Raw genomic sequence first — 26,225 nt, 5'->3', positions numbered from 1 at the left:
TGGGATATAAGGCCAGTTGTTGATTTACAAAGAGTGAACACTGCAACAAGAATCCCTTACATTTGGACTGCTGGATCGCTGTTCGGCGAAGTCTTCTGTGATGACGACACGTGAGGATCCATCTGCAGCTTTTTTATTGAGTAAGGACACAGTACAGTGGAATCTCAAAACAGGCTGAATGATCGAGCCAGGTGGCTAGGTTCAGAGGCCGTATAACAGGCAGAAAATGTATATTCATATCATTTCATATAGTTAATCAATATCACACGAAGAGTGACATTTTTTCAAAAAAATCACTAATGTGATTTTATACAACAGTTCAATAAACCAGAAGTTAATATTAACATTACATTTTAGACACCGCATTGCCTATTTTTGCTCTGTTTCGCCAACAAAAAAGGTTTCAAACACAGCAACAGCACTGTTTTACGTCTCTGTACAACATGATGGTTTTTCGTTTGTGAATGAATCAACCGTTTGAATGATTTGGTTCAATCGCAATGTCATACTTATTAACAGTGACTTTCTGCCGTGCGGTTTTAACTTCACATTGAAAGTCCCTTATCATTTAAAAAAAAAATATTTCAGATATCAGCATTCAACGTTTTAGGATTAAAATATCTAAACATTATTTATGTATTTAATGCATTTATGTCCTGCATTAAACAGCGGGTAATACACCTGTCTGTGTTTCCTCTGCGTTGAAATTATGAATTTTGTTGATAATGATTTTATTTGTTTGGTAACAGTCTAACATGTCGTAATATTTGAATTGACTTTATTGATTGAAAATAAGAATTTGACGCAAAAAGTAATCACTACAGAGAGGTACAAGAGGTTTCTTAGATTTGCTTTTAGATTTAAAAAAAAAAATCTGAAAAAAAAAAAAAAACAATGGTCAAAGTAGAGTTATTCATGCCTTATGATCTGACTCTGGAATTCTTTTAACAGCTCTTTTGGAAGTTCCCCAGAGGGTGATTGTTCTTTATGAAAATTTATTTAAAGGTGAAGTTGCTGTAAAGCAAGAAAATGAGGGTGAGCTTTTCTTTGAAAACTTATTTCAGGTGCTTGAAAGCATCAACGCTGAAATTTCTGGCCCTCGGAGTATGAGCGAGCTACAAAAAGCTATTTGAGGGATGGTGTCTGGTAAAACACCATTATATGATCTCAAATGGCATGTGTTTGAGGATTGGTGCACTTGTAAAGGAGTTATTCCTGTTCAGTGCTCTGTCATGGGATGAGCTGGATTCCAAGATTCTGAGCACTTTAACTCAGGCCCTGTTTAAGCCTATGGAGAGTGTTCATATCAAGCTCTTATCTTTAAAAATGGTCCTTCTACTTGCTTTAGCTAAGTGAGGTACATGCTTTGTCAGTTCATCAGGCATGTCTGAATTTTAGTCTGGATGGTAAAAAGGTTACACAGAAACCTTACGTTTCCCTGATGATGTCACTCCATTTTGGAGGATCAGGAAAAATCCCTCCTGAGGACTCCACCTACAAGCTGTAACAGAATGAAATGTCTGTCACTGTTTTTTTTAGTATCTGTTGAATAATGGAAAGAAATAGGCTGTAATGGAACTACAGGGCACTAGAGGGCGCTGGTTAGGTACACCTAGAAGGTATATTAGGTGAGTGGTTGGATGAGGAAGAGATTCAGTTGTGGTAGAGGGAACGCATGGTCCCTTGAAGCTACCTCAAATTGTTGTATTGTCTTGGGAAGTCCTGGTTGAGAAACCCTTCGTTTTAAGCTCAGCTTGTGAGTATGTTTAAACAAAAAAAACATTGTCTTTCTTCTTTCAGAATGTCTGAAATTCTTACGTTTGTTTTTGGTGTTTTTTTTTTTGGTAGAAGGACTTCTTTGTTGTCCAGGTACATGATTGTTTGATTAGTTGGTGCGCCGTCTGAACGAGATTTGTTTTTTTGGATACCGTCATTGTGAAGTTTCATTCCTCAATCATCTGCCAGTCGTTAAAATCAACATATTTCAACGCACTCAATGTTTTTTTGGTATGCTGTTTGAATGAGATGTGGGTTTTTGGATACCATTGTGAAGTTTCATTCCTCAATCATCTAACAGTCGTTAAATCAACGCAAAAGTAGATCAACATATTTCAACGCACTCAATGTTTTTTTCAGTGACCAGTTTTTTCCGTGATGATTAACTTAAAGGGTTCATCATTCAGCAGCTAAGACATTTTGTTTTGTTTTGTTTTTGTTTTTTTGAGAGAAGTTTCAAATACATTGGGGGTTTCTTAACTTTATTTTGGGTACATTACTCTTTGATTCAACATTTTCACCTAAGAAATAAAAAAAGATATAAGTATAAATGGAACAAGCGTTTGCTGGTAATAGTATTTCATTTTAAATCCTAGTGGTTAACCTTTTTTTTAATGTGAGTGACTACTTTCAATAAAATAGTAAAAAAGTTACAAAGCTAAAATAAAAAAATCACAGAGGAACAATTCCTCCATGTGCAAACCCACATAACACCCTAACCCTTACATAAATACACTGTAGGAATTAAATTATCTTACCTAATTCAATAACCTCTCATTTATTCCATTTAAAATGTGAGATTTTCTTATTACGGATGTGCACCAGATGCTGACTGTTATTTTTTTATCCGGTTAATGAAAACAAAGGGATTGTGATCCATGTCAACAAGTGTGAAACAGAACCTATATAAACATTAAAATGTTGGTTTCTCGGTGGTAGAGTAACCTCGTTGATGCACTGTAAAAAATAAATCTATTAAATAACAGAAAAAGTACTGGCAGCTCAGTACACACAGCGTTATCCATTACTATTAACAGACATTTCTGTTATCTCTAAAACACAATGCAGTGAAGTAGGGCTGTGTGAACAAGCAGATGCGATTATCGTGCGCACCTTATCAGTAATGCCAGTTCTGTGATTAGTCGTATATCTCCATCACGTGCTGTCAGATGGAGCGGCATTTACTACACAGAGCCGGTAGTTCACTGACAAGCTGCGCAATATTGAATTCATTTTTGGAGGCAATACACAGGACTAATCACAGAACCGGCTTTACTGACAAGATGCGCATGATAATTGCATCAGATTTTTTGCACAGCCCCACAGTGAAGTGTGAAAAGATTAAAATACAGGTAAAACGCCTGTAAAAAATAAATACAGGGAAATTCCTTTAAATTATACAGTACTGTGCCCTATTTTTACAGATTATTTTTAGAGCGTGTCTATTGATTAAATTTGCAACACCAGCCAAATCCAACAGTAGAAGTACAGCTCCTGTACTAACACGTCAAACTTGTCCACCATCAACAACTTTTCCCAGATAAGTGACTGTTCCTCGACCAAATTCACATTTTGCCAAATTAACAGTGAGATTGCCACTACCCTGGTGAAAAAAAAAAACAAAAAAAAAAACAGCATATGCTGGTCGGTAGGTTTTGATGCTGGGATGCTGGTTAGGTAGGTTTTGATGCTAGTTTAAGCTGGTCTTTAGCTGGTTTATGCTGGTACTTAGCTGGTTTATGCTGGTCCCTGACCAGCAACATGACTAGCTAAGGACTAGCATAAACCAGCAAAGGTTAATGGTTATGGTTTTTTCACCAGGGTAGACAAATGATTGAACAATTTCTTGGCTCAGCAATGTTAATTTCAAGCATGAGGTTCACCTCTTTCTGCAGCTGAATTTGCTTCTCTGGACCTATGCTGCCTTCATCCAATGTCGTAATTACCGTAAATCCAAGATGACATCACCTGATGTTCTACTCGGAGCTGCCCATGTTCTCGGACTCAGAGGTCGGGTGTTACATTTGTCACATGGTCCAAATTGTAACTATCAGAAAATTCCGAGCTTACAACTTGTAATTACAAGTTCTGGAGCATGTGAAAGGCTTTAGTGTTGATAGTGTTGCCATAGAAACATATAATTCAGCTCTGAGAGGAATGTCACTCTTGGACTCGGAATTGCAGTAATTACAACATGGCGTGAAGGTAGCTTTACTCTATAAGCATGCCGTTTTATTGGCAGCAAATCACCTACATGAATATCATGCTCTGTCAATGAAGTACAAGAAGGAACATCTGAAAACAGATTGCGATAAGTTTGTATAACATTACCCATGTCGGCTTATTCAACAATGGTCAAATGGGATAGGTATGAGTCAAGGTTTTGAATGATTTAAGAATTTTTCAATCTTCCCACCACTAGTTCTGTGAAACATCATCTTCCTCTGGATGGAGTGGATGGAGCAACAGGTACAGTGGAACACAATGTTTGTTCAGGACTGGACAGCGCCCCATCCTCGGGTAAATCAGCATGGACAGCACCTCATCCTTGATCAGCGGAGAATCTGTGGGTGACACAATTAAAACAACTGACTTCTGTCCAGACATATCTGATTGTCCCTCGAAGTATGGCTTAAGTATGTTAATGTGGCTAGTTTTTTGTAGATGTAGCTATCACATATTTAATCAAGTTATCACTTACCTTTTCTTTCACATGGTAAGGACCATAGTAGCTAGCCTGCAAAGCAGATTTAAGTACTGGCATCAGCACTAACATCTTCCCAGATGGTACACAGACATCTGCAAGATGTCTTTTAAAGATCTCTTGATCTGGAAAGCACCTGCTGTGTGCAAACATCTGACAGATGTCTGTAAGATGTCAGTTTTGCAAAATCACAAACATCTAATAGACGTCTATTTGACATCTGTTAGGAAACATCCAACAGATGTACTGCAGATGAGCAAATACGTCTTGCAGACTTAAATGCAGACATTAAATAGATGTCTCCTTGATGTACGTGTGCTATCAAGGTTATCATCTGGAGCAAAATGGCAATCAAAACACTTTTTCATTCGTTGTTGAGACACTTCCAAGTTTTCTTTTGCCAACGGTGCTGCATAAAATGGAACTTTGAAACATAATCAAGAAGGTTATTTGAACTGCAGTCACTAGACCAGTTATATTTAATTATCTTCAGTGGGCCATGAACAGTGTTCTCAAGCACCAGCTTGACTAAAGCCCAAGGACTCCTGCATCTGATGGCACACGTACATAATTCAGACGTATATTTGATGCCTGCATTTACATCTGCAAGACGTATCTTTAGAGTCTATTGAACGTTTCCTATCAGATGTCAAACAGACATATATTAGATGTCTTAAGATGTTTATGATTTAGAACGGATGTAAAACTGACATCTGAAAGATGTCTGTCAGGTGTTTGTACACAGCAGATGCTTTCCAGATCAAACATTTTAGATATCAGTCCATATATGTGATGGACATTGGTTATGGTCATCTTTGGTATCTACTTTGGTGGCATCTCAGCTTCATATTTAACCAAGCATATGCAAATTGTGTGAACCGGATCGACAAGACCTGTTTAACAGAATACGGAAGTCTGTTGCACATAACCTCTATTAACTTAACTTGCAGTGCAAGATTTTCTGAGCTACCCTCAACTGATTCAGGGTAGTCTACAACCTTTTTCTCATCACCCAAGATGCCTTGTTTATGCAACAAATCAACAAGCAAAACCTGAAGTTCACCTTTGGATAAAGTGTTACGAAAACTAACATATTTTTTTTTTTTTATAAGATCAGCTTTTATTGATGGACTATAAGCTAAATATGGGCAAAAGTGTAACATATGCTAGAACTACTATTAATAAACCTCACTTTACTTTTCTTTCTAGGTACAATGCACATACAAGTGGATTTAAGCTGTTATGACAAGGCTCTTGGCATTTTTGAAGATGCTACAGCATGTTTATAATTTCATACTTTTTAATACCAATCATTGGCAATGATGAGACAAGACAAATACTGAGTTCTCATACAGTCTGACGGTAATTACGACATTGCTTGAAGGCAGCATGACACATTATTACGTCTAGAAATTACATTTTAATCTATAAAACCCCAGCAGGCGGCGCCATTGATCAGTTTTACGTAGTTAACAGAGGCTGCATGGAAACTGTTGCAGAATATTTACAACATTAAAATGCCTGTGTTGTTAATAGAGCATTAGTGCCTATTATGAAATATTTTGTTCTCTTTAAATATGTTCAAAGTGACTGAATCAATTCAAATATTGCACTGGTTTTGCTAATAAAAAATGATTTTCATTAGCTTTTTGAGTACTTTGAACTAGACCAGTTGGTGTTTGACCAATCAGTGCACAAATTTTGAACATGCATCCTAAATGCCAAAACTACTTTTCAAGCAAATGCAACTCAAATACTCATACTGAGAATCAAAACAACTGGAGGGAAAAAAGTTGATCAAACTAGGTGTAAAAGTAACACTTATTAACTGAAGCAGATGGTCATTGTGCTGCTGCATCTTGCTGTATTTATTATTTTGAGGTAATTTAAATATTTAAATTTAGTCAGTAAAAATTAAATTGATTTGTGGCATTCGGTGCCTTTCACTTTATTCTTTGTAAATGTAAGCCTAATTTCTCTAGATAGTTCACCTAAAATTAATCAAAATAGAAACTGTAAATAAGTAAACTACATGAAGTGGACACCCATGTCTAGTTTTTACACTTTTTAATCCAGTAACAAGCAGTACAAAAAACACAACTAATATTTGAAAGCTTTTAAACATTTTTACCATTATTGTTCAGGGAAGAAAATGAAAAAAATGTTCTGTTGCAAGCTAGTCACTGGACTGAAAGACAGTTGTAGTAACAGCATAATTCACACAACCACTGTTCCTTCAGGAAATAAAGCCTTTATTTGTAACTTCTATTTATTACAGCAATAAGATTCAAGAAAAAGCAAATCAAATGACATACAGTAAAGACATTCTGAGCCAGAGACTCCATGCACAGGAATCATAACCGTGAGAGCAAACTAATGCACCTTCACGCACATTCATTTACTTTACATTAACTCCTATATACAAACAATCATTTTCAGCCTCTGTAAGTTACAGTTTTGATTTACAAGAAATCAGATGAAAGAAACATAGAAAAATGAAAAGCACAATCAAACTTGCTTAACACACAGTGGTGTGTTTAAAGCAAGTCCAAACCACCATCATTTATTTACACTCTTATCAGATCTTGTTTTAATACAAGAAAAATACCAAGTCACCCCATCTGGGTGCAGTTTGGTTTACCAAACACACTTACTATTTGCTTTGTCAATTTCTATCAATCATGCCTGCAAAACTCCCCCACACAATCCAGAGATCATTGTGCTTAGTGTGATTGATGAAGGCCAAAGTCTATTGCAGTCACTAGGTGGCGATGTAGCTGTAGATAAGACAAAAGAGCACCTGAATCCAGTTCTTAAACTACACTAAATCAAAAACCAAACCCAAAAGTACTAAACCACATGCAGTTTTTTTATAAAGAATAAAATACATTAATTGAAATATATACACCATAATAAAATCAATGCAAAGTAAACAACTCAGCAAATGGTGGTTGATTGACCTGTATTATTCATTGTGTTGACTGCTTTTGACTGAAAACAAAACAGCTTTAATGTGAACCTAAAAGAGAAGGTGATGCAGTAAACAATACAAATCTGTCAGATAACATGTAAAACTATACTGACTTGCTCTAACTTATAAAAGCTTTTTTTTTTTTCCTTTAAAATGGAGCATACCACTTGCAGAAAAATAAACTCAAAAAACTGTGTGAGAGGAGAAAACAACACTCCAGCTTTGTGTTCTCACACTCTTCGTTGTTCACTGCTCTTCTGACAGCGAGCACTCAGACAGCGAGCGTTCCCTCCTCTCGCGCGTGGCCACGTAGTTCAACAGGTCAATGGCCGTCACCACCCCAAACACCATCTGTCTCATCTTAGGGGATCCATTGTTCATGTCTGTAAGACAGGAACTGCAATTCAGACTGCGGACACCATCCACTGCAATGACAGTACAGCCTGCATTTACTGTACTTCATCTGAATATGGTCCAGGCTTATTGATAACTAAATCTTCCTATTTATTATTATTATTATTATTATTATTATTATTATTATTATTATTATTATTATTTCTACAGATTTTTAAAAATCAAGATATCATTATCTAAATAAATAAATAAATAAATAAATAAATAAATAAATAAAGTAAAAAGCAGCAAGTTTAACTAAAACAAGAACATCTGCCAATAGGCTGGAAAAAATTCAAACATTCAAACAGAAAAGTTATTTTCATGTTCCACTGACATGATATTTATTCTTGTTTTTAAATCAAACTTAATTTTGAAACTTAGTTTCTTCAACTCATCTCATGTAAATAGATAAAAAGATATTCCTTTTTGCAAAGCATGCAACATTTAATGCCGATTTTTAAGAATTTAATATTTTGTGCTCTGATTTAAGACCTTTTTTAAGACCTTAAGGTGCTGTTTGCACTTGGTATTAAGATGCATTTTTGTCATTTTGGTCGATTGGATCACAAGTGGACAAAATACAGGTGTAAACAGGGTGTGAAACGTTTCGAGCTTGTCCACTCTTGAACACATCCAGAGGTAGTCGAAAACGCATTCGACCGGATTGCTTTCGTGGTGTAGATGCTGATGTGGTCAAATCATTGACTGTAAAAAAAGATGGACAAGGTGTCTTCACTTCCTTCCACTATGGAAAAGTGAAGCCAAAGCATCTCAGCCATGGTTGCCAGGTTTTCAAAACAAAACCCGCCTAATTGCTACTCAAAACTAGCCCAAAAGTAGCCCAATTGCATTTCGAGGGGGGTCCCCCTCATAAAAATCACATTCCAGGGGGTAAAACACACGTTTTGTGGTGGGGTTCCTCTGGTAAAATTTGCATTCCAGGGGCTAAATATTACATTATTGGGGTCGCTTCAACCCGCAGACATTAAAAACAACCCGTGGCAACAGTATGAAAGTGGCCCAATCCTTGGCAACACTGATCTCAGTATGGCCGTTGTAAATGGCGGTTCAAAATCAATAGTGGCGGCAATTTGTTGCAAAGAACGTGATGGCTGTTTCTCAAATGGAAGGCTGCATCCTCCTTCATATACATGAACAAAACTTTGTGTGGCATGTTTGCTAGCAGCACTAGCAGCAGTAAGTACAAGCAGATGTAACTCTTAATATTGGTGCGCAATAACTTTAGCCCTCCCACTCGTGTTTTGACGCCAACAGAGGGATCTACCCATTCACCCTCCTCTTGATGTAATCAGTACCATGGGATAATCAGGGTAATCTGGTCAGAAGTGGTCGAAAGTGAAGAGACAGATTAAAATGGCAGGTGTAAACGGGCATGTGTCCGCGTTGTCCACTTTTGATCCGATTGACCAAAACACATCTTGCTACCAAGTGTACACAGGGTATAAATTGTGGAAGAATAAATGAAGACCTTTTTAAGACCTGTAGAAACCCTGTTTTATTTCCATTTTAAGATGAAGAACTAAAATAAGCTATATTAAAACTGAAAAGTATATAGGCATAAGCATACAAATTACTAAAACTTCAACAATAAAAAGAAAACAGAAAATAGCAAAATAAAAATTTTAAATTTTAACAAAAACTATAATAGTATATAAATCATGATACAATAACACTGTTGGGGTCTGAATAATTGGCTTTACAGATGTACCAAAAAGAGAGAAACTTGCAAAAAATTATTTCATGAAAGTAGCTTTGTTTTCTTGCGTAATGTTTGTTAATAGATTTGAAATAGCAAAGTTCACAGTGATGTTATCGAAAGCATTTGGCTGAGTTTGCCACAGCAGGTGTAATGTCCTGGAACAGGTACACAACGTAGGCGATTTCTTTGCCACAAAGGAAAAAAAAAAAAAAAAAAAAGGGAGCAGTGATCCAGAGTTCAGAAAAACACGTGTCCTATATCAGGAATCAATGCTGTATTGCATTAAGCTCTGTGAATAAGACTGTTGTTTCTAAATAGTGCTGCATTTTGTGTGGTAAGACTTTGTACATTTTGTACAGTATTTGTTAATTCAGTCATGTGGAGTAGATCCTTATTTAAGAATGCCTTATATTCCCTAAACAATGGTTTTGCTTTAGATCAAGTTATATTGGACATCAAGTGTCAACTCAACAAATTACTAAGGGTGTGTTCACACTTGTAGTTTGGTTCGTTTGGTTTATTTGGTCTGGACCAAAAAGAAAAATGATACATTTGGACCTGGTCCGTTTAGCATTCACACTGGCATTTTTGACAGCAAACCTAAAGATACCGGACCTAAAGGCATAGTGATACATTCAAAACCTAACAGAACTCACCGAATACTCCAAACAAAAGGAAAAGGTGCGTTCGACTTAAAGTGGCACTGCGGGTGTATAATATCAAAGTATCCATTTACTGATCAGTCTGCTCATTGCTGCTTTAAGACAAACACATGCAATGCTGTCTGCTGGACTAAGCACGCTCATTGTTATGTGCATATGATTTTATTTATTTTCACCATGTGCGGACTCACAAAGAGATCATAAAAGGCACTTTACCTCCTCATGGCTCCATGTTTGCCCTCTGCTCATTTTGTTTTGATACACCGCTTGTTCACTTCATGAAATCATGTCACATAGCATCACATCTTGTCATTACTTCCTGTTTTTTTGGTTAGTTTAGAAGCATTTGGTGCGTGTTGCGTTCATATATCATTCAAACCGCACCAGAGTTCGTCTGGAAATGGAAAGATGGGTCTCGGTCTGCTTGTTTGCTGCGCACCAGGGTTCGGATGGCAGCATTCACACTTACTCAAATGAACCACACTAACAGAGTAATCGCACCAGGGTTCGTTTTAATCGAACCAAACATGACAAGTGTGAACACACCCTTAATGTAACCTGTATTGCTAGCATCAGTCTAATTTGACAGCTGCTACCAAGTGAATTCAAAAGAACAGCATTAACTGTTTTCATTGTTATTTGCTCAATTGAATGCATCCTTGGTAGCTAAAAGTAATTAAATTACTCATAGTGTATATGACTAAAATTAAGAAAATTGAGAGAAGCAGAATGGTCAGGGGAAAGGTGTAACAAAGAGTCAAATAACTTGACTTACACTGAATCTGTTCATGCACAACAAGGGCGAAATGGTCCGTCTCGAGGATACGTGAGAGTTTGCCCAGGTTATCAGTTAGGCGCACCTACAACGAGAGAAACAAGCTGACTATTGAGCGATCACATTACCTCTGTCAGTACAGCTCATTAAGTAACACTGTGTGTACTGATATTTTCTTTGGAATGTACAATTAACATGTCATTTTTAAGCTATTATTTGCTTCTCCATCCAAGCCTCAGAAATCAAAACAGCAGGAGTCTTTGTTATAGGCCAAAACAATATGCTTAAGGATTTACAATGTCTCAAGTTCTGTTTGAACATGTCTTGTGAATATTTTTTCTTGGCCCTTCTGCTGCGTGTACAGTATGACAGAAAGGGGCGTGTCTGTGTGTTTATATGCCCACCTGTTTAAACTGTTTGTAGAGAACTTTGCTTATGGGATCAGATGGCCTGACCTTCCCAGCCAGAACGGATGACAGCATGTTCCCCAACGTGACCATGCCCAGAATCTGCCTACAGGGGGAAAACCAGACACCAGACTTAGCCACACCTTACTTTACTTACCATCTGGTTTATCATTTAGATCATTTTAGGTTAATGTTTAGTTTTTTTTTTGTTTTGTTTTTTTTCCTGAAGATCTATTAAGTCTCATCTTGGTCCTTGAAAACACCAGCACTGTGCATTTTGAGCACTCTGTATGCAAAGTGTAAGGGAAAAATTATGTGAAATCATTAAAAAAAAAAAAAAAGATACTTATTAACAGAGCTGGGTAGTAACTGATGCAATCAGATTCCAAAAAAATAAGTACTTAAATTACTCAGTACAAACATTAAGAAATTAGATTAAATTACACTGACTATTTATTGATTACACAAAATAGCAATAAATTATTCAGAATTTGATCCTCCCTAAATCTTTTAAATGTTCCTCACTAAAATATCCCATCACTAATATACACTCAGAAAGTCTACACTGCATTTTATTAAAACAAATACTTATTAATAAATGTTTATATTTATTAAATTAATAAATCACCACATTTGCATGTTCATGGTTCTGTGATGTTGATTAAAGGTCACATGACATGAAGGTAAACAAATAAAATGTAATTTTTTAATTAAGCATTTTATTTCGATTAATGTTATTTTAAAATGAATCAATTTAATTTGACATTTTTAACTTAATTATTAGCATTTCATTAAACCCCCTGCAGTTCCTTCACGAACCCCAGTTTGGGTAACACTGATGTAAATGTAATGTTTAATGAACTTCATGTTATTAATATCAATGAACAGAATATATTTTCCTACTCTTTGTGTTTTTATATCAATATGGTACAAGATTATGTTTTCTAAATCAATGTGATTATATTACCAAAAATGTGTAATGTAATAGATTACAATACCATTTGGAAACAGTAACCATTTGTAAGTAATTTACCCAGCCCTGCTTATTAATGTAGTCCATAATGTTTCAACTGAACTTATTCTTATGTACTACTAAACTGTGACACTGCATTGATTTAAGCGATTAACACTGACATGTGATCTCCTTGAGGCCATGGGACTTAAAATCTTAAGAGGTTTGACAAAATGGTCAAGCTGTAGATACACCGGTTTCTGGATGAATGACCTACCCGGCCTCGTCCACCACAGGGGCTTGGTCAAACGCTTTCTCTTTCAGAATCTGAATAGTCTTCTTGATGGACACTAAAGGCAGCACAGTCAATGGGGCGGAGAGCCGGAGCTCCTGCAGAGTCAGATTCCACCACCTACAGAGACGAGCACAGGAGACGGTTGGGGGGGATGAGTAGAGTAGAGTAGAGTAGAGTAGAGTGAATGTGTCTCCACATTTAGAAACTGAACTGTAGCCGTAATGCAGACTACTGCAGTAACAGGCGCAAAGAGTGTCTATATCTGCACAGGATATCGGCGTGTAAATAACAAGGGTGCTTTCAAAGAAAACGAGCGTATGTGGGTGTGGGTTTTCGCTCACCATGGCTTGTTGCCAACAAGATCCTCCTCTCTCAGGAAGCCCTTTTCACACATCCACTTGTCGCTAAGAAATTTCGACCTGGGGGTGATGAGAACAAAGCATTTAGAGCAAGTCCAAGGGTATACTAACATTAAGCCTACTGCATACTATTTTTAGTATAATTTGAAAATAGGATAAATGTCTGAAATGGTTTCAAAGGGATGCTACACTGCCACATGACCTTGCTATGTTACATGTATACTATGTACAGTACACATACTCCATTCACTGAGGCAGTAGCATGGAGTTTTGGAGTAATTAAGTTTTATAGTCATTAAATTTGTTGTTTTCTAGTTTTGTGTGGAAATTTACAGTTGAGGTCAAAAGTTTGCATACTCCTTTTCAGAATCATTAAAAATGTTAATTATTTTACCAAAATAAGGGGGATCATACAAAATGCATGTTATTGTTTATTTAGTACTGACTTGAATAAGATATTTCACATATAAGATGTTTGCATACTGCACACTGAGGACAACTGAGGGACTAAAGCAACTATTACAGAAGGTTCAAACACTCACTGATGCTCCAGAAGGAAAAACCATGCATTAGGAGCTGAGGGGTGAAAACTTTTGAACCAAATGAAGTTGTGTACATTTTTCTTATTTTGCCTAAATAAATACATATTTTTTCCATTTAGTACTGCCCTTCATAAGCTACAGAAGACATTTACATGTTTCCCAGCAGACAAAATAAGTTAAAATTAGCTTGATCTTCAAATTCAAAAAAGTTTGCACCCCCTGGCTCTGAATCCATCGTGTTTACTTCTGGAGCATCAGTGAGCATTTGAATCTTCTGTAATAGTTGCATAGGAGTCCCTTGGTTGTCCTCAGTGTGAAAAGATGGATCTCAAAATCATACACTTATTGTTGGAAAGGGTTCAAATACACAAAAATGCTGGAAAAGCAAAGAATTAGTGGGACCTGAAGCGGTCAGCGGGCAGTTTAATTGTTCAGGACATACAGGAACTCATTAACAACTATCGCTTAAAAAAAAAAATTAAAAATTAAAAATACAACCATGATCATTCAGGTAACAACACAGTATTAAGAATCAAATGTATGTAAACTTTTGAACAGGGACATTTTCATAAATTCAACTATCATTTTCTCTTGTGGCCTATATGTAAACATCTTTTATGTGAAATATCTTATTCAGGTCAGTACTAAAAGAAAATGCATTTTGTATGATCCCTCTTATTTTAGTAAAATAATATTTTTTTATGATTTTGAAAGGAGGGTGCAAGCTTTTGACCTCAACTGTATTGTGCAATTCCAAACATACCAGCAGTCTAGTTGAATGTCTACAACATCACATTCGCATTGTTGTTGTTTACTGGTTGTTGTTGCTTAATCAACCAGGCAACACAAAACACACATTCACACCACAGCTAAGCACACTAGAATGCTGGGAACACAGAAACATACATGTAGTTACGGATGGAGTCGGGCAGGATCACCACACAGCGCTGGCCTTCCTTCAGCTCTTTGGCTACATGCACTGCTGCAGCCATGGCTGTGCCTGAACTACCACCTACAAAGAGTGACAGACAACAGTTCAGATTCCCACTACATTTCACACATATGAAATGTGAGAAAAGCATTATGAGGCACATACCGCACAGAAGGCCCTCATCTCTGATGAGCATACGAGACATGGCAAAGGACTCTTCATCATTGGACTTGTACCAACTATCCACCACCTGAGACACAGTAAATGGGGTTAAAATTAAACGGATATTGTGTTATATTTGCTGGAATAAAGTGTGACACACTCAATTATTACCCACTTTCCTTAAGAGAAATCAGTTAGACAGAATCATGACTAAATATGGTGCAGACAACAAACAAAACTGGCATGAACTGGCATGAAAGTCAGTTTAGCAATTACAGCTGATAACACAATGACGCAAATAAACAGAAAACAAAATAAACATTTATAACCATCCCCCAGCATCAGCTCGAACAACAGTTCAAAGTTCAAGTACTAAAATAACTATAAAATAAATACATAAAATGAACGCAGAAAAAAAAATTATTTTAAAATATTAACTGAAACTGTAATAGTATTTCAATGCTACTAAAGTATCATCATATGTAAAACTTTTTTTTTGTCCTCACTGCGGCTCTTTTCAGTTTTGGTTTAAAAAAAAAAAAAATAAAAAAAAATAAAAAAAATAAAAAAATAAGGGGGTGATACATCTATGCACTTCAAGATTTAAAAGACGTTTAAAAGACGTGCATCCTCTCTAGGTAACTTGTATCACTATAAATGGCATCTGCTTTAAAACTATGCACATTGGCTGATTTTAAATATGGTAACAGACCAGATGGCAACCATTGCTAAGACATGACAATTTCAGGATGTGAAATTTGAGATGGGTCATGGCGAAGGGTCAACTGCCATTAGTAAACCAAATTAAAAGGTCATTTCAGCTGCATCAAAGCCTACTGTGCAAATGCACACTTACAGATCTGTCCAGAACAGTGGGGATGAAGTCATATCCGATGCCCTCAACCTCATACTGAGTCTTATCAGTCTTATTCAGCTCCTCTGGCTCAGCAAGGATAGAGCCTTCAGGATCCACTCCAACTATCTGATGTGGGAACAATGACGTAAAAACTTGTAACATGCTGTGTAAAAATATTTTTAAAAATAAATGCAATGTCTCCTCAACATAGTGATTATTCAGAATTCAGAATGAATAATATTAAAGTTATTTAAAAAAAACAAAAAACAAATAGTAATAAAAGATTATGCCAAACAACAATCATAAATGACAGCAATTAACAAACAAGCAATTGAATAAACTTAACAAAATTAATAAGGTTGCCCTCGACTAAAGATTTTTTTGGTCGACTAGCAGACATGATTTATTGATGCTTTCTTTGTTTTCGGCTTAAGAGATTAAGTCGGCATCACCGACTAGTCATCTCCTCAGTAGTTATCCACGTGTGCATGTTTCATAAGGATTACATAATCAGAGAATATTTGTTTTCTATTTTAATTGGTTCATTTAAAAGTAGACATTTCACTCTATAGATATATTTTTCATGTCTGTAAGGCAAGTATACACAGTTTCGAAGTTTCACGCTCAAGTTCACAGAGAGCGAGACGCTAGAAAGCACATCCTGTTTGCTTTCATTATTTTACAAAAGCGCAACGTTTTGTTGTTAATGTGAGTGCATACAAATAAACGTAGAGTCTTTACAGATTCAAAAATATATTACTTTTATCTGTATGACCAAAAATTACAGTATTTTAAGAGCTCCAGTGCACATTTTTTTTCAAGTTAACATTAGACTGAGCTGCCATGTAAAGTTCCTACCAGACGAAAAGCCATATTTGAGGTCGCTGAATGATAGGTGAGCATTTGTATATCCTGCCCTATGTACTATATTACCACATAGACCAATAGTTAACAATCTGTCCATCACAGACTGGGTGACTTCACCACTTCCTGTGGATTTCTTGCGACTAAGCCAACCAAGCCTCTTCTTGTCGACGAATGTTTAGTGGACTTTTAGGTGGCAGCCCTTAAAATTAAATAATTATTAACAAAAACAAATAAAAAAAGAAAAGCTGACCATGTACTAATTTGAGCCTCACCTTAATATTAGGGCATTTCTCCTTCAGCTTGCGAGCGACGCCAGTAATGGTGCCACCAGTGCCAGCTCCAGCCACCAGCATGTCTATTTTACCTACGGAGGACAGGAACAAAAATAATTAAAAATGGCACCAGCGTTATTCATAAGCAGTTATTCTTGTTCAATATTCTAATGCCTGTTCAACCTGTCAGTCTTAAAAAATAAAAAAAAACGTCAGTTTAATACTGAAAATTTTATTTTTGTTGTTTTTAGCATTTTAATTAATTTACTGTTAACAAATTTTTTACTGTTTGATTTACTGGTCAATTGGAAGCAGCTGATGAGCTCTTTCATAATAAGGTTCCAAGTAACTGAAGATAGAGACGAATGTTCAGTTTTGACAAAGCCACAATGTCTTTTCGTCCAAAGGTTGGAACTTACCGTCACACTGTTCCAGAATCTCCTCTGCAGTGGCGTCATAATGGGCCAGCGGGTTGCTGGGATTGCGGTACTGGTCCAGAATGTGAGCATTAGGAATCTCGTTTTTCAAACGCCAAGCCACCCCCACATGAGACTCAGGAGAGTCAAAACGAGCTGAAGTAGGTGTACGAACAATCTCGGCACCGAGAGCGCGGAGCACATCCACCTGGGAGCATGTGAGGACACAAACCACATGACTATGAAAACACACATTCACACACACCACAAATATTGACACAAGAATTGCGGAGTAATCAGGTAGATTTACACCCATACCATTTATCTACACCGTCTCACCTTTTCCATGCTCATCTTCTCAGGCATGACAATGATGCAGCGATAACCTTTGACTGCTGCTGCCAGGGCCAGTCCAATACCTGAAAACACATGATCAGTCTGTACAATTATCTGAAATCAATTTATACTTCACTGTTTAGTATCTGTTAAAGATGTTTAATAACACTTATCTGACTGCATTTGTACAGTCATTCTTTGACCTGGTCTTTGCCAGACTAGTTTGCACATGACAACTTGTCCTCCAGCATTCCAGTGCCCGAATTAAACTAACTGGAGCAGAGGCTATTCCCAAACACTGCACAGTAAAAAACAATCATTGCTTGCTTTCAAGACAAATACTAAAATGAGAAACATTATGATGCAGATACACACCTGTGTTTCCTGATGTGGGCTCAATGATGGTGTCTCCAGGTTTAAGGATGCCGTCTTTCTCAGCATCCTCTAACATACGCAAGCCGATTCTGTCCTTCACGCTACCACCGGCATTGAAGAACTCACATTTAGCCACTTGACAGATAAAAAGACAAACAGAAAAAAAGAAAATAAAAAGAATACACCTTAGTATGCCACCTTTTCCATTTGCTCATGTTGCCAATTACAAATCATCAACTAGTCCCTTAGATTATAAGTACAAACATTACTGTATAGTTTTTTTTCCTTTACAATGGAATTGTTTGGGGCAAGACCAATTTATTTTTACTTGCAGTGAAATTATGAAGCGTGCGATTTTTTTAGGCCAGTAAACAATTTCAGACACAACCAAAATGTTTAATTAATTTACATATTTTCATTTCCAGATCTGGGAAAGTCACATGGGGGGGGTATAATAACTTAATTATATAAATATAATAATTTAGAATTTATAATGAATATACTTTTTTTTGTACACAATCTGAGCTCTAATATATTTTATCCAATAGAAACTGATTTTTGTTTTTTCTTTGAATAATTTTGCAGACAACTGGGGGCCTTAAAATTAAAAAAAAAAAAAAAAAAAAAAAAAAAAAAAAGCAGTTGAGAACCACTGGTCTAAATAATCCTGGAGTAAGACTGTTACAAGATGATGAACTTTTGGCTAATGTTTACGTTTGTAGCATACTATATGCGACCCTGGACCACAAAACCAGTAATAAGCATCATTTTTTTTTTAAATTGAGATTTATATTTATCTGAAAGCTACACAAATAAGCTAGAATAGGACAGGACAAATATTAAGGACAGGAAAATATTTGGCCGAGACACAGTTATTTGAAAATCTGGAATCTGAGGGTGCCAAAAAAAAAAAAAAAAAAAAAAGAGAGAGAAATTGCCTTTACAGTTGTCCAAATTAAGTTCTTAGCAATGCACATTACTAATCAAAAATTAGGTATTATTTATGGTAGGAAATTTACAAAATATCTTCCTGAAACATGATCTTAATATCCTAATGATTTTTCGCATAAAAGAAAAATCTATCATTTTGACCCATACAATGTATTTTTGACTATTGCTACAAATATACGCGTGTTAATTATGATTGCTTTTGTGGTCCAGAATCAATTACATCATGAATCACAAAAAAACCAAAAAAAAACAAAACACGCACACTGTATTGCTAAGCCATCACTATTTATGCCATACCTATATGAAATATCTACACAGGAAATGTAGTTACTGTAAGCCCATGGAAGCCATTTGCAGTTAGACCTCACACATTCAAATACGTTAAAAGGGGACCCTGCTCAGATGAAACTAGTCAGCTAATTTCACGTCTGTAAGCCAAAGCTGGTCGGCTGAACTGGCCAAAGGGTAATCTTGCTCACATGAAAAATCGCTAGACGTACTGAATCCATTTCAAAGCTCATTAAAGCATTCTGACTCAAAAGGCTTTGACTTACAACACAAAGACACTTTCAAACAATGCTTGGTAATAGAAAGAGGGGCTTAACTATAGTCCTGCTACACTTTTGACCCATGCGGCTAAACTCGCTCACCTTCACAAAATGAAAGACTGACTGCAGCCATTTTGTGAGCCTGGTTTTGTTGAAGTTTCACTTTTTGAGTACACCCAGACAGAACGTTTCTTTCCTTTTTTTTTTTTTTTTTTTCCTCAAACCAAAACTAAAACACAATGCAACCATGTGAGGCACGCATCTACTGCAACACCCAATGTATTCCCCTCTACAGAAATTACTGAGGGGTATTTCAATGGCCTCTGATTTTACTTGGTAATAACAGAACTGTACTTTCCACCAGTTTCAGTTCAATTAGGGTGTATATAAGCCAATGGAATGCTGTTCTAAAGAAATCAGGGAGGTATTCCACAAGCAGGTTAAGTGAGGTCAAGTCTTTGCTTCCAAACACCTTCAGTGTATTTAAGTAACCAGATCATCTTAACCTGCCCAAGATCAGGATATGATGAGAAAGTATGTTAATAGGTTAGTCAGGTAAACATCAGATAATTGCGCACACATGCCTTAATGATGAGGTGGATGTGCTAGCAAAGATTATGCACAATATTATATTATAAAGTTATAGAATTTATAATTATAAAGAATTATAAAAACAAAGAACTGCACAGATCTTGAGTTTTCGTTGAAGAGCATGTCCATGGCAGCCTTACAAACTTCGATGTTTCGCCATGCAACAGGAAGTTGTTACAACGTTACTAACGATTATTTTGGTAATCAAGTAATCTGTCGATTATTCTGAACTCATTCTGTATGATTTCTAAGCTTGTTTCGGTGCCTTGCTCAAGGGCTCACCTCAGTCGTGGTATTGAGGGTGGAGAGAGCGCTGGTTATTCACTCCCCCCACCTTCAATCCCTGCCGGACCTGGGACTCGAACCCGCAACCTTTCGATTACAAGCCCGCTAACCATTAGGCCACGGCTGCCCCCTTAATGTACACATAATGTTGAGCTATTGTACATTACGCATTACAACAAATGCCTGCAGAGGGCGCCAAAGGCCAGGCAATTGTTTTTACTCTTTACTGCACGATTTAATCTTTGTTTAATATTGACTAAACAACATTTCATTCGAACCTCATCTTTAATATTTGGCATTTCTTTACGATAGAAAGCTACAGCTGTAATTTATTGAATATGTGGATATCAAAACTTGTAAACTCAGAGTGAGGGTTTAAACTTTTATTGTGAAATCATGAAAAACAGTTATCATATTGAGAAATATGTTGATGTATTCTCTTGTGTTTGCATAGATTTACAAATAATTTACCTTACAAAGGTGATGAAATAGCGCACACTGCATTCCCAGATAAACACTATAATAAACCCAAACTCACAACAACATGCAGAGATGGAGTTTGAGATGCTCCACACACTAAGTAACCTAAGTGCATGCAAATAATTAAACCTGCATCGCATATATTTAATGGAATCGTAGCGTTTGTGAATTCTGAACAGCATTATGCTTTATTATGATTTTAAATGGGTTTAATATGTGGAGTGCGCCACTTCCGGTATTTTGCAGATTACTCGTCACAGACAAAATGCAATTGAGGCAATTAGAATTGACAAATCATTGCAACCCTAGTCCGATCTGCACCAAAATTTGCATGTTTGATCAGAGTCCTGTCCTGAACACATGTCCATATTCAGTTATAGTCATAGCGCCACCTGCTGGCAACAGGAAGCGGCATGTTCTATGCTCTAATCTACTCCTCTTGGAGATTTAATGACATCAACATTATATTTGGTAAGTCTACTCTAAATGCCTTTGCGATGTTAATTACGAAGCCATACAATATCCGATTTGCCCCAAACTTCCCCCGTTCGATAAGAGTCCTGGCCTGAACACATCTAAAGGCCAATACTCTGTTATAATCATAGCATCACCTGCTGGCAACAAGAAATGACTTGTTTTATACTAATTTAAACATGCAATGTCCAATTTGCGCTAGACTTCACATATTTGGTAGGAATCTTGGCCCAAAGACATCTAAAGGCCAGTATTCAGTTATAATCATAGCACCACCTGTTGGCAACAAGATGTGTCATGTTTTACAATGTGCACCAAACTTCATATGTTTGATCAAAGTGCTGGCTCGAAGATATCTACATGCTGCTGCTGCTGCTGCTGCTACTACTACTACTAGTACTACTACTACTACTACTACTACTACTACTAATAATAATAATAATAATAATAATAATAATAATAAATTGTATTATAGCAGCAGGAAGTTTGGCACATATCAATTGCTTTGACATTGCTTTGCTCCTATATTTACCAGTTTAAATGCATATTGGCCACCATTCGCTATGTTTGTTTTCCTAAAGCCACTGGGTGGCAGTGAGCCCGAGTGCAAGGACCCTTTCAACACTGCTTACAGCTTTAATGAGACATTGTTTTTCATCTACTGTATAGTACAGAAGTAGGCATATTATGAAGTGTGTCTCAGTACAGTCAGCCTGGGAACGCCCGATCCTTCACACCCTCATTCAGCTGAGGAGGAAACCTAACACCTGCATTCCTTATTCCAGAGCTCAACCCCTTACTTCGCAAACACTCCCACTCCCACAATCTAGACGTATGCGTGCAGACACATGAACAGGCTGTCCTTAAATGATCATGTGATTTTGTGTCCTTAAAAGACACAACAGAAAAAAAACAAAACAAAACAACACAACACAGTGCTGCATGAAACCAGGTGTGTAGACATATCCTCTACACCCACATGGTACAGATACTCACAAAGCTCACACTTGAGGCCAAAAGCTTTAGGAATCTTGTTCATGCGGACCAGTGGGGTATCTCCAATCCTGCTTAAAATGTTGGGAAGGATACTGGGTTTCTTTGTTCTGTGAGAAAAGGAAGCACATTAAGCAGTTACACACATGCAGGAGCACAAACACACAAAGCAACGTCAACCATCAGCAAACCAAAACGGAACTGACTGAACTGAATCACCGTGACTCTGCAGATTGTGGCTGTGCTTTCTGCAAATGGTAAAGGCGTGGTAATTAATAAATTAATACATTTATTGAAGAGTCATTATTCCAGAAAGAACACTGTTGTGTCACTTGCACAGTTATGAAAGCTCATGAAAAGATATTTTAATACCGTGTGCGTAGATTTAAACAATACAAAGTTAGAGATAACTGATTAAGCTCTGCCAATATTTCAAGTGAAAAGTTGTGGAAGGAAATACAGCAGCTGAACTTGCATAGCTTTGATCATGTTTTAAAATCAATGTTAAAATCGCCTTTCTGGAAACACCCTTTCCCTGACAAATGAATTTTGAGAAAAGGATGTAACAGATTTACTGTGTCAATATCTTACCTTTGGAAGTGCTTGTGGGGCGACTCTGTATTTGGGTCACCAAGTTTCCAGGTGCATCTGCTGGGCAAATCAGGTCGGATCCATTTCCTCTCCATGGTGCCTTCTGATCCATTCTCAAGGTGCTCTACATTCACATGGTCTGTGCCATTCTCATTTAACTTGTGTCCAGCCTTTCCATTCAAAACGGCATCGGTTTTCACCTTTGCATCCCTGTTGATGCCAGGTTCTCCATTTGCAGCATTTGTGAGGACTTTGGCAGCATGTGGGCAGACGGGAGCGGTCCCAGCTGACTCTGAACTAGATGGTACTGATGGCATGGTTTACCTGCGACAGGAGAGATTTTAGGTGTCATTCACCAGGCCTTGCTTTGAATAGTACTCCAATAACCCAATGAACGGTTATAAAAATTATTAGGAAACGTTACACACACCCATATTTATGATGGAGGGATTATCGCGTGCTTATGTAACACTGAGAGATCACAACATGCCTTAGAGTAATACAAACTACAGTATAAACACCATAAAGGTCTCAAACATCACCTAAAAGATCATATTTCTAGAGCATTACTTTTTTGACGCACACAAAGTCAATGTTTTTGGCAATGACAGACGCCAAAAAAACGATCTTCATGATAACACTGTTTTGCATTGTTTTCAAAGAAAACAAGAAAACAATGTATCATTCAGAAGGTGTGCAAATTCACGTTTTGATAACAATATCTGTAAGATTAGACCTATACAGCTTTCTAATCTCGAAGGCTGTCAAAAACGAAAATAAAACAAGCGCTTCTATCGCCCAACTTCATTCTGGTGAAAGCATGAATAAGCAAAAGCTAAGCTTTAATTAAATAAAATAAATAAGCAAACAAACTACTATCGAAACCTGAGAGAAGGAGATCCACTGGGATTCAGGTGAAATGTTCAATGTTATCCCTGTGGAGCTGGTGAAGCTGGAGATGTTTTAGGTCTAGCTCAGAACAGAGCAGTCATGCTTGTTCATGTTTATACCTCACGCGCTTGTAAATTTGCCAGGAAGTGACTCTTATGCAATGAACTGTACACTGAAATACAACACCAACAAAGCCTTTCAGCCAAAAGTGCACTTTGGGATTGAGCATTTTCAAACTGGAATAAACAATTCCAAGCATTCTGCTTCATTTCACTGGCATCTGGGATGTTTTGATTGTAACCTTTACCACTAACTACAAGTTAAACATGAAGGAAAAAAAGTGTTTCTCCGTGGCAAAACACGCTGTTCTCAAATGACAGCATTATTAGTAACATTCATATGCTGAAAAAAAAAAAAAAAAAAAACCCAGCATTTAGCAAAACCAGACTTCTGCTTTCCATACACAACCTTCAGAGAAGGGGAGTGTCTTTCCAGATAACTTAGATGATGCAAAAAAAAAAATTCTGTACAGAGGGATTCACTCTTTTAAAACCTGTTCAGTCATGAGTACAAAACAACAGTGGGAAAAGAATCTCTCATAAGCACAATGTTCTCAAACTGAGGAAAATGTATGACTAAAACTAAATTAGCCGGTTAAAGGCTGCCTAGAGAAATCTCTGCGACTTGAGATCTAAATCATATCAAGCATTCAAAACATTTCTGTAGTTCATTTTTATTATTATCACCATTGTTATTATTTTACATTTTCTCTTCAACAACCGACGACGTTTATAATAGCTACCAGACATATCGAAAAAGCAAGGACAGTTTTGGTAGCCTTTAAAAAGAACAGCCAGTCATCCGGCTTAAATGATAGCTAACTGATAATGCTTAATAAATGATTTTAAAAAATAAATAATGACTCCACAGCATGTGTGTTTATAGGTATGGGGTGAAATACAGGTAAGAGCGTCCTGTTAAGGAAATAACATAAGTAAGGTAAGATGACGCAATCGCATGGCTTCATTGTGCTCTGGCTGATCGTGATGCTGTGACGCAGGGGTCGATTTCATCATACTCACACCGCATTCCCCATCACTTACGACAGACGCATATAGTATAATTAAATGCAACGTTCTGTATAAAACACTTGCATTTCGCCAAAGAGTTTAAGATGTGCTCCTCGTCTACAAACATGGGTGTACTTGTGTGGCAGACTGATGCTTTCCGTGTCTTAGTCATTATTAATCATAGGGTTTTCTTGAGGGTTTCGCGATTGAAATACCAACGGACAGAATTTACTCACCTGACTATCAGATACAGATGAACTTGCGAGCTGATGAGGTCCGATTTCACAGATGACCTATCCGTATGTGAAAAGAAGTCACGCTTGCCAGCTGCTCACATGCGTTAAAGAGTCGCACTGGCGTCCAATCAGGTGCCAGCATACCTTGCTGGGATCGAGCGCTGATTGGCTACGACGGGGGTGTCTGTTCTTTTCTCTTAACCAATGGAATGTCGACATTTAGTCGTGCCCTCGTCCATAGAAAACGCTCTTCTGCTACGCAATGAGCTCGCAGGGAGTGGATGTTATCACTTAGCGGCACTAGACAGTTTATGACTGTAATAGCTTTTGAGCATAGTATTAATTTTATGGTAAGCTTAAAACACTTGATAAACAGCTGGAGGCTCAGGAGTCCTCAGTTAAATCAAGAATCGAAAACAACGCTCACAATAATAAAAAGTTGGATGACCCTCATGAAAATTAACCATGGTTTTATTAAAGTAAAAGCACAGTAACCATGTTTTAAAAAAAAAATGGTGTATTGATTACTATTTGTATAAAGAGTTTTACTACAAATACAATGGTTAGTGTACCAAAACCATGGTTAATTTGTGGTTATAATTTTTAACTATAGTAACCATGTTTTTTTGTTGCTGTTGTTTTATTTGTGGTAAACCATGGTTAACTGTGGTAAGCGTGTTAGTTAACTTGTTCATAAAAATGCATTTTGTTTTAATTTTACATATTAATAATAATATAAACATTGTAAATGTTGTTACCAATTGTTTCTACGTTTAAATGGTCTTTTTTCTGAAAGTAACGTTAGTATCATGTCAACTCAGATATAATATTGGAATAATGTACAGCTAGTCTGTCTTTATTTCAAGGCAAGACACGCATAATTTAGATTAATAGACTTGTACTGATTTCGTTAACCGTTTTAGAAACACGTTTTGTGTCGTGAGATTATTTAAGATAAGTTATGAAAACAGGGTTGCGTGATAAGAACAAGTGGAACTCGTTGCATAAAAACCATCGAAGAGTTTCATTTTCACGTTTTGATGTTTACTGCTCAATTTCGCGAATGTCTACTCAGAATCACGTATTTCATAGTGTTCATTAAAATGGGTGCTTAACCCCTTAGGAAGCTGACATCTAAAAATCCTAGTACTCAACTAATAGACGTTGAATTAACATTAGGCAACTATAGGGTTTACAGTGACTTTGAGAACAGTTTTATAATTTTTCCTAAATGAAAAAACATTACATCACTACGTCATTAAAACCACAAATTCGAGTACTAAACACTGCTTTCATTGTTAGAAGATACATGTACAAGCATAAAATAGAATGTATGGGAAT

At 36.8% G+C, this 26,225-nt stretch overlaps 1 protein-coding gene across 3 annotated transcripts; it reads right to left on the bottom strand.

Moving 5' to 3' along the window:
* Nucleotides 1–6,715: 6,715 nt before the first annotated feature.
* On the bottom strand, nt 6,716–25,017 carry LOC127170717 (cystathionine beta-synthase-like protein). Of its 3 annotated transcripts, none has more exons than XM_051118915.1 (15): nt 24,885–25,017; nt 22,688–23,011; nt 22,100–22,206; nt 17,775–17,909; nt 17,403–17,482; nt 17,067–17,271; nt 16,648–16,739; nt 15,509–15,634; nt 14,656–14,740; nt 14,466–14,571; nt 13,000–13,077; nt 12,641–12,775; nt 11,409–11,517; nt 11,005–11,089; nt 6,716–7,876 (listed from the first exon to the last, which is right to left on the bottom strand). In XM_051118915.1, the coding sequence occupies exons 2-15, from the start codon at nt 23,002–23,004 to the stop codon at nt 7,698–7,700; spliced, it is 1,839 nt and encodes a 612-aa protein (XP_050974872.1). In that variant the 5' UTR covers nt 23,005–23,011; nt 24,885–25,017; the 3' UTR covers nt 6,716–7,697. The 3 variants fall into 3 exon arrangements, with proteins under 3 accessions (XP_050974872.1, XP_050974871.1, XP_050974873.1); XM_051118914.1 differs by lacking the exon at nt 24,885–25,017 and adding an exon at nt 23,573–23,711; XM_051118916.1 differs by lacking the exon at nt 24,885–25,017 and adding an exon at nt 23,573–23,710 and having other exon boundaries at nt 6,716–7,834.
* Nucleotides 25,018–26,225: the final 1,208 nt, after the last annotated feature.

This window comes from Labeo rohita, chromosome 9 (assembly GCF_022985175.1).
Source record: "Labeo rohita strain BAU-BD-2019 chromosome 9, IGBB_LRoh.1.0, whole genome shotgun sequence".
NCBI classification, from domain to species: domain Eukaryota; kingdom Metazoa; phylum Chordata; class Actinopteri; order Cypriniformes; family Cyprinidae; genus Labeo; species Labeo rohita.
Note: the sequence above shows the minus strand (reverse complement) of the source record. Positions and strands in the feature narration are given on the sequence as shown.

Bases quoted from the DNA above. Each gene is read 5' to 3' on its own strand.
- LOC127170717 (XM_051118915.1), bottom strand. From the start codon at position 23,004: ATGCCATCAGTACCATCTAGTTCAGAGTCAGCTGGGACCGCTCCCGTC. The intron at 17,910-22,099 runs GTGAGTATCTGT...TTATCTGTCAAG, and splicing joins TGGCCTCAAGTGTGAGCTTT to TGGCTAAATGTGAGTTCTTC. The intron at 14,741-15,508 runs GTAAGTGTGCAT...ACTGTGTCTCAG, and splicing joins CCACTGTTCTGGACAGATCT to GTGGTGGATAGTTGGTACAA.